The 15,521-nt window shown below is 41.2% G+C and overlaps 1 protein-coding gene across 5 annotated transcripts in view; it reads left to right on the plus strand.

Moving 5' to 3' along the window:
• The first annotated feature begins 222 nt into the window (after window positions 1-222).
• The window catches only part of Luc7l (LUC7 like), a 34,898-nt gene continuing 19,599 nt past the window's right edge, over window positions 223-15,521 (plus strand). Inside the window, exons 1-4 of one of the 5 annotated variants that reach the window (XM_026385378.2) lie at window positions 273-398; window positions 1,233-1,303; window positions 2,288-2,382; window positions 8,377-8,475. In XM_026385378.2, the coding sequence (XP_026241163.1) occupies window positions 8,380-8,475 (96 nt within the window). In that variant the 5' untranslated portion in view covers window positions 273-398; window positions 1,233-1,303; window positions 2,288-2,382; window positions 8,377-8,379. Of the gene's footprint in view, window positions 399-1,232; window positions 1,651-2,287; window positions 2,383-8,376; window positions 8,476-15,521 lie in introns of those variants that run through there. The other 4 variants (XM_077802509.1, XM_077802510.1, XM_026385376.2 and 1 more) reach the window with 4 other exon arrangements.

The following is a 15,521-nucleotide window of genomic DNA, read 5'->3' on the forward strand; positions in this document are numbered from 1 at the left end:
AGCCCCAGGCACTTGTTAAACGCACGCCTTCACCGCTGGTAGAAGACTTCGCTTTCCACACTCTGCGGAAGTTCAGGATGGCAGGTTCCCAGCGGTCGCCTCAACTCGGGTAAAAGGTGGGCGGTGACTCGTCGGGGGCTTTTGGCTCCGCCCCCAGGCCTACGCGCTCCCCGCCCCGGAAACTACACTTCCCAGTAGGCCAAGCACTGGCGCCACGCATTTCCTCCCGGCATCCCCCGCGGAGGGCAAGAGCCGAGCGGGCTCTAGACCGACGCGGCCGTCCTTCGTAGCCGCCGCCACCTCGGTAGGACCTGTCGCGGTCGCCCGCTTGGCCACCATGTCCGCCCAGGCGCAGATGCGGGCTCTGCTGGACCAGCTCATGGGCACGGCTCGGGACGGTGAGTCTGGGCGGCCGACCAGGCGAGGGGCTGGGGCGAGAGTGAGGCGAGGCCGCCGGGCGGCCCGAGGCGGGGGCCATGGCCGTCTGCGTCTGCGCGGGGCTCAGCGCCCCTCCCCCGCTCGCGGACAGCCGGCGCCGGGCCTTTGTCTGAGCCGGTTCGCCTCCACCGAGCCCGCGGCCGGGCTCCCCGTGGGCCGGCCGTGGGTCTGGGGCAGGCTTTTTCCTCGGAGTCCGCTCGAGGGGCTCCTGCGGCTTCCCGTCGGCGCAGCGGCCCTGCGCCCCCTCGCGAACCGGAGAGTCGGCGAAGGGCTGGAACCAGCACGGGCTCTGGGTCGCTGGCAGCCAGGCGGCGGAATTCTCTGTGGCTCCTCAGGGCAGAAGAATGGGCCTCGAAACCCTGGGGCGTTCTGTCCTGTACCATTGAAGGGTAGCCATAAATTGAGCTTTTCTAACGTGGGTTTCTGTCTAGTACTTCTCCAGCCCCTCTTTCCCCCAACCACACAGGAGAGCCTCTGCTTAGGCAGCGCTTGGCGGTCGTTAGGTAGGTTGTACTGTAGGGAGGAGCGAAAGATCATGGTTGTCTCAGGATAAAGCGGTTGCATTCTTGCAAAACATATACCTGCTGTGGTTTGTTTCCTTTTCTACTGAAGTAATGAAGTTGTAAGTTCACACTGGCACATTCTCAGGGCTGTGCAGATTCTTTGCACTTTATTTCATAGGTGAATAAGTGCTTTTTAGCTTTCTTTGTTTATTGAGTTGCTTTTGAATTGCTTCCCATATTTTTATTTCATACAAACTGAACAATTGTGGCCCCTCTATTTTATTTATAAAGGTTCAGTGTATCTTTGCCTGCCTACATCAATCTGCAAGGGAGTTGCAGAAAAGCCTCATGTTCATCGAGCCGTGAGTCACAACCAATTTCTAAGCTGTTATAACAAAAAAGTGTTTGCTTTTTTTCACAAGTAACTTTAAAAGTGTAGTTTAGAAAGAAAACATTTTCAATAAAAAGACACTACATTAATCCTGGATGCTTGCAAATCCTAAAATATATTCCTCCTTGACTATTACACAGCTCTGTGTCCTATACACAGATTAGCTTTAAAATTTGTCACATACCACTTTGCCTTTACTTTTATGTATCATTCCCCCTGACTTCCTTACTGCAGGTGTGGGCAAGAAAACTTTTCCTTTAAAACTTTTCAACAGCGGGCATAAAATTCTGCAGCTGAGGTCTTGAAGAATGCAGATGGGTACAGTATGTGTTGGAGCTCACAGTGTGTATTGACTAACCTAGTTCCTTTTTGCTTTTTTTGGTATTGTCTTGTTAAAAGTGACTCCCAGGTGCCAACTTTCTTTTTTAAGGGTGGGGATGAAAGGGGAATGAGAAAATAGATCTAGATTATTTAACAGTCAGTGATAAGAGTTTGAAACCTTTCTTCTTTATGTAAATTTGGGCAAACCACCGCTTTTGTGTTTCTCCATAACAAAAAGATTAAGCTAATAAGTAGATTTTGTTTGTAGAAATTATCAGCTATTAAGTCACACAGTTGATTGATGGCACTCATTGGTATCTCACTGCCCACATGTATATATATATTAGACAATGGCCTTTTGGTGCTCAGTCTTTTACTTCTGACTCCTTGACTTCTTTTGGCACAAAGATGGAGTCAGATATCATTGTGATTCTTCATGGTAAATTTGGCCTCCAAAAAAAATTCTGTATTCTACTCCAGTTGTAAATGTCTCTAGATCAGCTTTTCAGTATATGTGATGGGGAAAACACAGAAATGATAGTCTGCAAATCATCCAGGTGAATTGTTGTACCAGATATCCTTTTGTGATTAGCCTGATAATATTGTCTTATTTAAAACCACAAATGAATTTCAGGAGACGAAACCAGACAGAGGGTCAAGTTTACAGATGATCGAGTCTGCAAGAGTCACCTTCTGGACTGCTGCCCCCATGACATCCTGGCTGGGACGGTAGGTACATTTTTGGGGACCTCATGAAATACTCACCCTGGGTGTTGTGTAGACAGTGAAGGGTTTTCAGGTTAAATTTTATTTTCCTCCAACAGGCAGAAATTACTTGCTAATTTTCAAGTTAATGTGGTGGAATTTTACGTTATGGAACATATTTCAGTGGTGTGAAATTCTGTTTGTAAAGCTATCAAGTTTTTGTAAAATCATTCACAATGAAATACATACACCTAAGTAGTACAAACATTCTAATGTAGCACAATATGCACTTTATGTCAGCCTGTAGTTCTTTAAAAATTCTGGATGGATTTGTTTGTATGATTACAGGTTGACTATATTCTAGGCTCTTTACCAAGCAAGATACATTTTCTTCTTATAGTTTTTTTTTTTAAACAGTTGGGGATAGCATTAATTTTTTAGTTTTTATTATGTCACTTTTTTGTGAAATCCATGCATTATCCAGTGACTGTAGAATCTATTTCAGGTGAACAAAATGGATGCTAGTTTTGTGGAATTTACATTTATTCAAAGTTAAATACAATTTAAGAAGAATAAGTGGTGGAGGATCATCTGTTCATTCACTTAAAGCAAAAAGTGTTCTACAAAGGATCCCCATTTTAAGTCTTTACGGCTGCCTTGTGGAATGTAAAAACTGCCCACTTGTGTTCCAGAAAACATTTCTTCATGGTGAATCATGGCTTCTGTTATTACCATGTTGGGGACATATCTGCTGAGGAACTGCTCAGCTATACTAAGTCTTCAAGACTGGCATTTCTGGCCGTAGACATGAAATGTTAACACCAAACCTATGCCTGGGTTACTTGGGTCCTGCTTGCAGTCTAACCCAGGGTAGGAAAACATCATACTGTTATTTTCTGTAGCATATTGTGAGTAATGTGTGCAGATTAGTAATCTCCATTAGTGATGAGCAGTTCAGCAATAGGATACGTTCTTGTGTAGGAATCACAACTTGGAAACATTGACAAATCCATACCAGAAAAAAGCAGAGAAAGCAGATGGACATGAACCCTACTGAGGATTTCAGTCATATTTTCATTGGTCAGAGCCCTTTGGCATTGCTCTGGAACACTGGCAAGAAAAATAATCAGAATAAGGGTTTCCTATAGGTGCTTTTTGTTAGGTTAAAAGTTATTTGCTTAATATTTATTATTAGACCACTTCTGTGTGCCAGGTGCTAGAGATACCAAGCCAGTGGTAAAATCCACACTCTTATTCAGTGGGAAAGAGGGTGGACAGCAAGTAGATAACTAGCTGTTTTAGGCTAGGATGATATGGAAAGGCTTCTGAGGGACATTTGAGCAGAGACCTGAAAGGTGAAACCACACATGAGTGTGGTTCAGGGATATCATGTTCTGAGTGGAGGCAAGATCAGAGGGAATGTGTCTGATCTGTTATGAGGGAGGCAGAGCTGTGGAGTTAGGTGAGTTGAAAAAACTCATGGGCTTGGTAGATCACTGTAATGCTTGAATTAGGCAAGATAGCTCAACAGAGATGTTTAATTAGAGCAGGCTGAGGAGGAGGAGGAGGAGGAAGAAACCCAGGAAGTATAGATGCACTTTGCAAAGGTCAGGGGCTGCTGAAAATAGGGTGAGGATTGGGAATTCTAAAGGAGGTTGTGAGTGTTGAGCTTTGCTGTGGACTTTTTGGAGGTGAGGTATAGTGGAACCAGATCACTCTTCTGTGCAGTTCTTTTTGCAGTACACTGAATGAACATAGTTCTTTAGCAGCAGAGATAAAGTATTTATAATCCTCAGCCTGCTAAGAGCTGCTCCTGGTCCAGGTTTTTGTCAAACTCTCTCCTGTGGTTAACGGGGTGGGTCAGGGATAATGGAAATAATTATTGAGGCCTATGGGAAAATGTAGTGAGTTTGGAAGATGAAAGTAGCAATTTGAGGTAAGGTGGTGTACTAGGTCTTGGTAGAACTTCCATTTTCTGAAGATTCAGGCACCTCTAGTTGCCTTCCTTGTCAACAGTGGAATTTTTAAAAAAAATTTTTTAAATATTTATTTTTTAGTTTTTGGCGGATACAACATCTTTGTTTGTATGTGGTGCTGAGGATCGAACCCGGGCCTCACGCATGCCAGGCGAGCGCGCTACTGCTTGAGCCACATCCCTAGCCCCAATAGTGGAATTTTTGTTTGTTTGTTTGGTTTTTTCCCCCATTGGGATTGAACATGGTGGTGCTTTACCATGGAGCTATCTTCCTAGCTGTCTCACTAAATTGCCCAGGCTGGCCTTCAACTTGGGATCTTTCTGTTCCAGCCTCCCGAGTTGCTAGGGTTACAAAGTATGCACCATCACCTGGCTTTCTTTTTTGTGGTACTCAACCACTGAACAAATCCCCAACCCTTTTTATTTTACTTTTGAGACTGTTCTTGCTAAGTTGCCTAGGCTGATCTTGAACTTGTGTGATTCTCCTACCTCAGTACTCACTACCAGTTGGAATGTGTACCATCATGTTTGGCTTTCTGTCAGCCATGTTAGACCACCAGAGCATAGAGTGGAAAACATAGGTGTTGGTACTATATCTCATAGTAAAAAATGGTCTGACACATTGGCTTCATAGCCAAATTGGAGTATTTTGGAAGAATTTAATGTGATATATCAATTCAGCTTGGTGTTTCAGCTACTTGTGGAATGGCCAGTGTCTTCTTGCTTCCTTGACATAGCTGGAAAGGTATACCAAAAAAGGTGGTCATGGATCCCAATCCTGTACTTGTACTCTGTTTTAGCAGTGACTTTTTTTTTTTGGTACCAGAGATTGAACTCAAGGGCACTCAACCACTGAGCTACATCCTCAGCCTGTTTTGTATTTTATTTAGAGAAGGGAGAAGGGTCTCACTGAGTTGCTTAGGTCCTTGTGGTTGCTGAGGTTGGCTTTGAATTCCTGTCTCAGCCTCATGAGTCGCTGGGATTACAGATGTGCACCACTGCGTCCTGCGTTAGCAGTGAATTTTGAGAGCCCTCGCGTCAATAAATAAAGTGTTGAGCTTTGCTTAAGGTGAGATTTTTTAATGTCAAAACTTGCTTGATAGTTGAGTGTTTAAAATAGAAGCCAGTGTGCACTTATGACTTTTTGTACTTGAGTCAAAAGGTTTTAGTTCTTAACTTCCTTTGGTGATGGTTTTTTCTTTCAACAACAGAGCCTTTGTTAGTTTAAAGCATTTCTTTTCTTTCTTTCTTTTTTTTTTCTTAAGAGAGAGAGAGAATTTTTTAATATTTATTTTTTAGTTTTCAGTGGACACAACATCTTTGTTTGTATGTGGTGCTGAGGATCGAACCCGGGCCGCACCATGCCAGGCGAGCGCGCTACCACTTGAGCCACATCCCCAGCCCCAGTTTAAAGCATTTCTTTCTGATATTCCACTCATTTTTCAGCTGTAAGCACTTAGTTCCATTTATGGAAATTATGTATCTGTCTATTTATTTTTGGTTATACTAGGGATTGGCCCTGGGGTACTCTACCACTAAGCTACATCCATCTCCTTCTTTATGTTTGAGACAAGGTCTTGCTAAATTCCTCAGGCTGGCTCAAACTTGCAGTCCTTCTGCTTCAGCCTTCTGAGTAGCTGGGATTACAGGCCTGGCCCACCACACCTGGCTGAATAGTAAGTACCCAGGCCAGGTGAAGTGGCACACACCTATAATCTCAGCTACTCAGGAGGCTAAGGCAAGAAGATCACAAGTTTGAGGCCAACCTTGACAATTTAGCAAATCCTGTCTCAAAAAAGAAAAAAAAAAAAGAACTGGGTGTATAACTCAATGATAAAGTGCCCTTGGGTTTAATTTCTAGTACCAAAAAAAAAAAAAGTACTTGGTACTTAGAAAAGCTTATGAAGCAGAAATTATCAGGTTTACAGGGTCAGTGATCTTACTTGCAACTTTGGCTTTTATAACCACTGTTTACCCTTCCTCTAGACCCCCTATATAATCAGCATAACGTGAGCTACTTCTGACTTCAGAATAAAAATAATGGAGAAAAGTCACAAAATGAAGATAAATTCCACTACTTGTTTGCCCAACCCCATTCTGACTCTGTTGCTGGTAAAATGGAATGGTATTTTGTTACTAAGCCTGGCACACATTTTCTACAGGACTAGGCCTGTCCTTTAATTTGCATGGGATGTAAGGATTCTATAATCCAGGAACTTTAAAAAATAGTTTTGGTCACAGTTACAGGTTTTTTTTCTTTTTTAATATTTTTAGTTATCAGTGGATCTTTATTTTTTATTTATTTGTATGTGGTGCTGAGAATTGAACCCAATGCCTGACACATGCTAGGGAAGTGCTGTATCACTAAGCCACAATCCCAGGCCCACAGTTACAGTTTGAGCTTAAAGGAGTTACTGGAGTTCAATGTAATTTTTTTTTTTTTTTTTTAAAGAGAGAGAGAGAGAGAGAATTTTTTAATATTTATTTTTTAGTTTTCGGCGAACACAACATCTTTGTTTGTGTGTGGTGCTGAGGATCGAACCCGGGCCGCATGCATGCCAGGCGAGCGCGCTACCGCTTGAGCCACATCCCTAGCCCTCAATGTAATTTTTTTTTTTTTTTGATCAGGTTAATTTTTGTTAATTTAATACCATCTATGCAAACTTCTTTATTGTTATCCAGATGGCCAGAGTGGAGGTGCCTGCACAGAGTTGTGGTCTTAGGGTTTAGATTAAAAAAGCATTCACTGTTACCTATTTAGTCTACATCTGGTTAGAACGCATAGTGGTACATCAAGCTAAACTTACAACACAGATCATTTTGTTTTAGTAAGAGGGCTTATTATTTCTCAAGTTTGGCAACTGAGTGATCCAGTTATGTGTCTAGGGTCATTTACCAGGTTAGAAGAATGTTTGGAAGATTCTTTGGACTCTGAATCAGCCCTTTCTGCTTTAATCCCATTATTATATCAAGAGCCACACAAAGCCACTTGTTAGGTTGTGTTGTAATTGCCAGAACTCAATTTCTGACTCATCTTTCCTTTTTGCTTTCTTGTTTCTTCATCTTAAGCATAAAGCATCTTTTTTCCTTTTTATTTACTTATTTTTTCATTTCATTTTCTTCATAATAGGGATCAAACTCATAACCTTGTACATGCTAAGCATCCCTTTCACCTCTAAGCTACATCCCCAGCCCTGTTTTTAAATTTTGAGACAATATCTCTTGTCCATATTGGCCTGGAACTTGGGATTCTCCACGCTCAGCCTCCTTGCATGGTCTGCCTTCTCTCAGCCAACATGGAATAGTTTGAGTAGCCAAAATCACAAGGAGGAATTCTAGAAAGCTGTTATGATGATACTGTCTTCTGGCCTTGCCAGTTGCATCCCTTAAAACATTCATTACTGAATGCTTCACCTGCAGCAGAAATAAGACTGGTGGTGCCAGGACCCTCAAAGTAAAGTAAAAAAGGGCTGGAAACGTAGTTCAGTGGTAGAGCACTTGGCTAACATGTGCAAGGACCTGTGTTCAATGCCAGTACTGCAAATAAAGAGAGTAAGTGCATAAAGGTGGTGAGAGCTAATATGATAGGTTTTCTTGATTGCAGTTCACTTACCTGAATCGAAAAGAGGTGCACCTTTACACTGTTGAGTGCTTCATTTCCAGGTATCTCGTAATCATGGTGGTAAAAGAAGCTTCTCAGCCATATTTGATTTCTTAATTGTCAAGTTTTAGTACTCAAAAAAATAGTTTATTTTATCTGTTAAAATACCAAGTCATAGTTGGGCGCAGTGGTGCATGCCTCTAATGCTGAAATAGGAATATTGTAAGTTTAAAGCCAGCCTCCGCAACTTATCAAGGTTCTAAGCAATTTAGTGAGACCCTATCTCTAAATAAAATATAAAAAGGGCTGGGGATGTTGCTCCATGGTTAAGCACCCCTGGGTTCAATCCCTGATTCCAAAAAATAAGAAGTAATTCAAGGCCTGTTACATGTTCTGCAACTTTCTGCAAAATATTCATATGTAATGTTTCGCTTTCCCACAGCGCATGGATTTAGGAGAATGTACCAAGATCCACGACTTGGCCCTCCGAGCAGATTATGAGATTGCAAGTAAAGAAAGAGATCTGTTCTTTGAATTGGATGTAAGTGTTATTTGGTGTTCATTCCTACTATAAAGAACCAAATGTAGAATAAGAATAATGTAGTATTCCTAAATTAGTAAGCAAAATAATTAAATAGGCACTTGTTATCACTCTTTTTTAGCAGAGTACTATATCTGTTTATTATCCTATTAACTATCCAGGATTTTGTATGTATGATTTTCTTTCAAAAACATTATTACATATTTTTATGATTCTTGTTTGTTTTGAGCTTTGTAAATATGGTTTCAAGCATGCTTATAAACCAACTACTTGGGATTGGTATTGTGGCTCAGTGTTAGAGCGTTCGCCTAGCACATGCGAGGCCCTGGTTCAATCCACAGCACCACATAAAAATAAATAAATATCTTTATTGTGTCCAATTACAGCTAAAAAATAAATGGAGGCTAAGTTGGGAAGATCCCAAATTGAAGGCCGAACTTGGGCCAACTTAGCGAGAACCCGTCTCAAAATAAGAAAAGGGCTATAGCTCAGTGGTAGAACAGCCCTGGGTTCAATCCCAGTACTGCAAAAAAAGGTGAGGCGGGTAGTGCTGGGAATGTACTTCTGGTGTGAATGAACCCCTATCTTGATTTGAATTTTTCCCCCCATTCAGCATTACATTTCTGCTTACCTCTGTTGTTGGGCATGGTTTATTTTTTCATTGCTGCTCTAAAAACTGTCTTTATTCATAAACATTTGGATTGATTCTAGATATCCTATAAATAATAATAGGAATTTTTAAAATAGCTTCTTGGTTGCATGTATGGGGATTTAGATAGGGTATATTCCTAGCAGTGGATTTTCTTCTTGCTTGTACCCCTAATATCAGTGCATATACCCCCCGCCAATACTTGGGTATTATCAGATTGCTAAATTTTTGCAATTAAGCAGTTGTAAAATGGCAACCATTATCTTGAGACTTAGGGTTTCAGAAACAGATAAGTTCTATAGGTTTATAGGTTGAAGTCCTCATTTTAGTAATGAATCTCTTTGAATCTTAGATTTTATTAGCATTTTAATTAAACCAAAATGTCAATGCAGTTTTTAAAGGATGATGAAATTAATGCTAAAAAAGAAATACATTAATGGAAGAAACTAAGATTACAGAAAATAACTGAAATGTATAATAATTTGGTTTATTATGAAGCGAGTGTTTTCCACCAATGTGGAATACAAAGGTTGTTCAGTGAACAATGTTGAAAACTCTGGATTAGCCATTTGGATAAATAGCAGGTTTGATGATGTGATTTCTGTCATCTTAAAATGTTTCAAAACCAAGAAAGTGGGGTTGGGGTTGTGGCTCAGTGGTAGAGCGCTTACCTAGCACATGTGAGGCCCTGGGTTCACTCCTCAGCACCACATATAAATAAACAAACATATAAATAAATAGAATAAAGATATTGTGTCCAACTACAACTAAAATAATAATAATAATAATAATAATATCTCAGAAAGTTAAAATAGAAAGCTAGGCACCACTATCTATTTAGAAACTCAAAATACTGACATACCAAAATTCCCAAACACTCCCAGTGACAAGGAGGTTGAAGCAGGAGAAGTTCACAGCCAACCTCAGCAACTTAATGAGACCCTGTCTCAAAATGAAAAAAGGGGGGCTGGGGATGTGGCTCAAGCGGCAGCGCGCTCGCCTGGCATGCGTGCGGCCCGGGTTCGATCCTCAGCACCACATACCAACAAAGATGTTGTGTCCGCTGAGAACTAAAAAATAAATATTAAAAAATTCTCTCTCTCTCTCTCCCCTCTCTCACTCTCTCTTTAAAAAAAAAAAAAAAAAAAAAATGAAAAAAGGGGGCAGAGGCTGTAATGCAGTGGTAAAGCACCCTTAAGTTCAACCCCCAGTCCCACCAGAAAATAAATAAATAAATGAAATTCCTTTATGTTGGGAGAGATGGTGAGATGTCACTCAAAGGGTACAAACTTTGTTGTAAGATGAAGGTCGGTGAACTAGAACAAATTATTTTCAGTATGTATAAAGACGGACTGTTTTCTTTATATGAAAATTTTTTGGATAAGAACAGCATCAGTAGCTCAACTGGACATTTCCTAGGATGGAGGGTAAGTGGTTCTAATCTGCCTCTAGGCATCCCAGCAGTGGAGTTCTCAGAGTGTGTCTGACTGGTACACTTGGATATGCTCAAGGATACACTTGCTCCAGAATATTCTCCAGGATACATTTGCTCCATTATAACTGCAGGAGGCAAAGACCTATGGCTTCCTTGGTAAGGGAGTGGTACCGTCCAGCTCTTCACGGAGGGATGATACAGAACTGTGAAAGGAGAGTGGTGTCCTCTGGTGTGTGTTGATGTGAGCCTTCAGGTAGTGAGAAGAAGAGTGTGACAGGATACTTTCTTAGTTGTTTTTTTGGGGGAGCTGTGTGTGGCTTGTTGTGTGATGCTGGGGCTTGAATCCAGGACCTTCTGCATGCTAGGCAAGTACACTGAGCTACATCCCCAGCCCTTGTAATTTTTGTTTTGAGACAAGGTCTTGCTAAATTGCTGTGGCTGACCTTGAATTTGCAATCCTCCTGCTTCAGCTTCCAGAGTAACTGGGATTACAGATATGTGCCACTGTGCCTGGCTCCTTTAGAGCTTTTCTATATCCTGCATGGGCAGACCTTCCTCATTCTTGTTTATTAGTATATTTTTGCAATCTAGTTCTCCTGCCTCAGCCTCCTGAGTAACTGGAATTACAAAGGTGCTTGGTGTTTTTTCAAAGGAAGGAGTTGTGTACTTGTTGATGTGCTTTATGTGCAGATACTGCTTTTAGTGGAACACCAGAGGTTGCGGACATTTGTCTTGGGAGAGTGGCTTGGAAGGCTAGGGCAGATCAGTAACCTCTGTGTACTGTGTGAAAATTACTTACTCTATTTAAAAGGTAACCTCCCTGCACCTCCCACAACTACCTACAGACCATTTCTGACCTTATACGTTACTCATGAAGAGTAAATGGGAATAGCAGAGTGTGCAGGAGGGCAGTCTGTCCTGGCATTGTCAGCATATGAGATGGAGATACTCTTGGTTCCACAACTCTCCTGCTGGGAGTGTATCTTAGATAGTGTCTTCATAAAGACATAATTTATGTTATGTACCGTTAAGATTTATCCTGCTTTGGGGCTGGGGATGTGGCTCAAGTGGTAGTGCGCTCGCCTGGCATGCGTGCGGCCCGTGTTCAATCCTCAGCACCACATACAAACAAAGATGTTGTGTCCACTGAAAACTAAAAAATAAATATTAAAAAATTCTCCCTCTCTCCCTCATCTCCCTCCTTCCCCCTCCCTCCCCCCCTCAAAAAAACCAAAAAGAAAAAAAGATTTATCCTGTTTTGCTACATGGCATGGTGGCACATCCCCTTAATGATATTGACTCTGTCACTGAGACAGGAGGATCACAAGTTCAAGGCTGGCCCAGACAACTTTTAAATTTCTCAAAATTTAAAAAGGTCTGGGGATTTAGCTTGGTGGCAGAGTACTTGTCTAGCATCCATGAGGCAGTGGGTTCCATCCCCAGCACCACCACAAAAAGAAAAAAGATTTACCTTACCCTGCCTTTATTTTTTTATTTTTTTTTTAAATATTTTTTTTAGTTTTCTTTTTTTCGTAGTTGAACACAACACCTTTTTTTTTTTTTTTGAGAGAGGAGAGAGAGAGAGAGAATTTTTAATATTTATTTTTTTTTTAGTTCTTAGTGGACACAACATCTTTGTTGGTATGTGGTGCTAAGGATCGAACCTGGGCCGCACGCATGCCAGGCGAGCGCGCTACTGATTGAGCCACATCCCCAGCCCCATTACCCTGCCTTTAAATTCTTAAATTGTACCTGTCAGTAGTGTTTGAATATGCTTGAGTTACTATTGTAGTGAAAGTGAAAGGTAAAATAATTTATTTCCTTAGTTAATGCAATATAAATTTAAAAGGAAAATAATAGTGTTTTTTCCAAGTTATGTGTTAGTTGGAATGTGTTGGTTAAATTAATTTGATGAAAGTGATTTTAAATTTTTTGGTAGGTATAGGTGTTCACTGTTAAGGATTTCAGAGCACTTGAGAGGTCTTCTGTAGAGGTTCTCCCTCCCTCACTCCCTAACTCACATGGCCTGTTATAAGTGCCTCTCTCTTGGTCTACTGTTTCTTTGATGGGGCATTCGTGATGAGTAAAGCACATGTATTCATCTTTGAAAATGCGGAGAAACTTTTTACATGTTGCTTTTTATATAAGTGAGATTGTCAGTTTCATATTTCATTCTCATGTATAAATAAGTTAATCAGAAAGTGATTGCTATAAAAGTTGTAATTGCAGGAAGCAGAATGCCTCAGGAACTCTGGCTAGGTAGTGAGAAGTAGAGTGTGATAGGATACTTTCTTAGTTGTTTTTTGGGGGAGCTGTGTATGGTTTGTTTTGTGATGCTGGGGCTTGAATCCAGGACTTTCTGCATGCTAGGCAAGTACACTGATTCTTGCCCTTGCACCCTGCTGCTACTGTGTTCTGATACCTGGTGTTGGCACGACATTCCCAGCCTTCCCTGTTGCCTGTGGAGGAGCATGATCTAAGTCCCAGGCTTAGTACCAGCAGTTCCCTCATGTCCAGGTTGACAGGTTGATTTTTTTGAACCATTGTTTTGTGGTCATTGCTTCTCGGAAAAGGACACAGGTGTAATTCTCATGTTATCAAGTTATGGGCTGTCAGTAATCCATGATTTGTTCAGATTGAGTGTATTTGGGTAGGAGGTACTAGGACTGAACCCAGGGTGCTTTACCATTGAGTCACTCCCCTAGTTCTTCTGATTTTTTTTGTGGGAGAGCATATTGAGGATTGAACTCAGGGGCACTCGATCACTGAGCCATGTCCCCAGCCCTATTTTGTATTTTATTTAGGGTCTGAGTTGCTTAGCACCTTGCTTTTGCTGAGGCTGGCTTAGAAATTGCAATTCTCCTGCCTTCTGAGCCACTGGGATTACATGGTGTGCACCACTGTGTCCAGCCTTTTTTTTTAGTTGTAGTTGGACACAATACCTTTATTTTATTTATTTTTATGTGGTACACGTGCTAGACGAGTGCTCTACCGCTGAGCTACAATCTCAGCTCTCCACTTTTGATTTTTGAGATAGAATTTTGCTAAGTTGTAGAATATGGCCTTGAATTTAGGATCCTCTGCTTCAGTCTCCCAAATAGCTGGGATTATAGGCATGTGCCCCCATACCTAGCTAATTTAGATTTTTCTAAAGAAGTTTGAAGCCATATGGGACATATTTGTGTAGCTTGTCAGATGTTTGAGTATTATTTTTTTCATTACTGAAATAATTCTGTGAGATACACATTGATCTGCAGTGTATCTGAAAGTGTTGAATTTCTTTCTGCCATAATTCATGAAAGCAGCGTGGTACAACCCTTGGGAAGAAATCAGATTCAGTTCTGTGGGTCACTCATGTATAGGAGCCCTTTTTATCAGTCATAGTAAACAGATAATTGACACCAAAATGGTGACATTTACTAATAAACAAATAAATTAAATGCAACCATCATTTTGAATTGTGTGTTTAAACATTTTTTTGTTAGGAATCAGAATGTAGCTCAGCAGTAGAGTGCTTGGTTAGTGTGTTCAAGGCCCTGGGTTTAGTCCTCAGGACCACCAAGAAATACACTATTTTTTATTTTTTTATTTATTTATTTTTTTAATATTTATTTATTTTAGTTCTCGGCGGACACAACATCTTTGTTTTGTATGTGGTGCTGAGGATTGAACCTGGGCCGCACGCATGCCAGGCGAGCGCGCTACCACTTGAGCCACATCCCCAGCCCAGAAATACACTATTTTTAAAAAAAAAATGTTTATTCTTAAGTTTTAGGTGAACACAGTATCTTTATTTTACATTTATGTGGTGCTGAGGATCGAACCCAGTGCCTTGTGCATGCTAGGTGAGCACTCTTATCACTGAGCCACAACCCCAGCGCCAAGAAATACACTATTAATGATAAATAAATAAAATAAACCAGGTTGTTGTGGTCAGATCAATAAGAACGCTTTTACACTGACGCTACTGTTAAGACTCCTGTTCCTTTTGGCGGGGGCCGGAGGATGTGAACTGGAAATTGAACCCTGCGGTGCTCTTACTACTGAGCTACATCCCCAGCCTGCTCCTTTTTTTTTTTTTTTTTTTTTTTTTTTGTGTGTGTGTGTGTGTGTGTGTGTGTGTGTGTCATTGAGGATTGAACCCATGGCCTTGTGCATGTGAGGCAAGCACTCTACCAACTGATCTAAATCTCCAATCTCCTCACCCCTTTTAAATATTTTTTTTGTTGTAGATGGACACGATATCTTTATTTTTATGTGGTGCTGAGGATTGAACCTTGTGGCTCATACGTGTGAGGCAAGTGTTCTGCCAATGAGCTACAAACCCAGCCCGCAGCTCTTTTTATTTCTGATTTTGAGACAGGGTCTCACCAAGTTGGTTAGGGCCTCACTAAGTTGCTGAGGTTGTCTTTGAACTTGGGATCTTCTGCCTCAGCCTCTTGAGCTACTGGGATTACAGGCCTATACCACATGCCAGGCTTAAAGTTTTATTTTTGAGACAAGGTTTTACTGTATTGCCCAGGCTGGCCTAGAGCTTCTGTGTCGAGTGATTCTCCTAACTCAGCTTCCAGAGCAGCTGTTACTACAGGTGTGCTGCATTGTATTAGGCTATAGTGCTGAGTCTTGGTACATTGGTTGAAACGATTCTGTCCCTTGGAAGGCTTTATTATTGAGGTTTTTCCTCCCTCCCTTCCTCCCTTCCTCCCTTCCTTCCTTCCTTCCTTCCTTCCTTCCTTCCTTCCTTCCTTCCTTCCACTGGAGATTGAACCCAGGGCCTTGTGCATGCAAGGCAAGCACTCTGCCAACTGAGCTATATCTCCGGCTTGAGGTTTATTATACCTTAATTGCCAAACTCATGGCAATTAAGGTATATGGCATTTGACTTAATATGATATTGTATATAATTTAGAGGTCTTGCCAATCCTTTATATAAATTTAAAATGTTAAATAGATGAGTCATCT

The sequence above is a fragment of the Urocitellus parryii genome, chromosome 9 (genome assembly GCF_045843805.1).
Source record: "Urocitellus parryii isolate mUroPar1 chromosome 9, mUroPar1.hap1, whole genome shotgun sequence".
NCBI classification, from domain to species: Eukaryota; Metazoa; Chordata; class Mammalia; order Rodentia; family Sciuridae; genus Urocitellus; species Urocitellus parryii.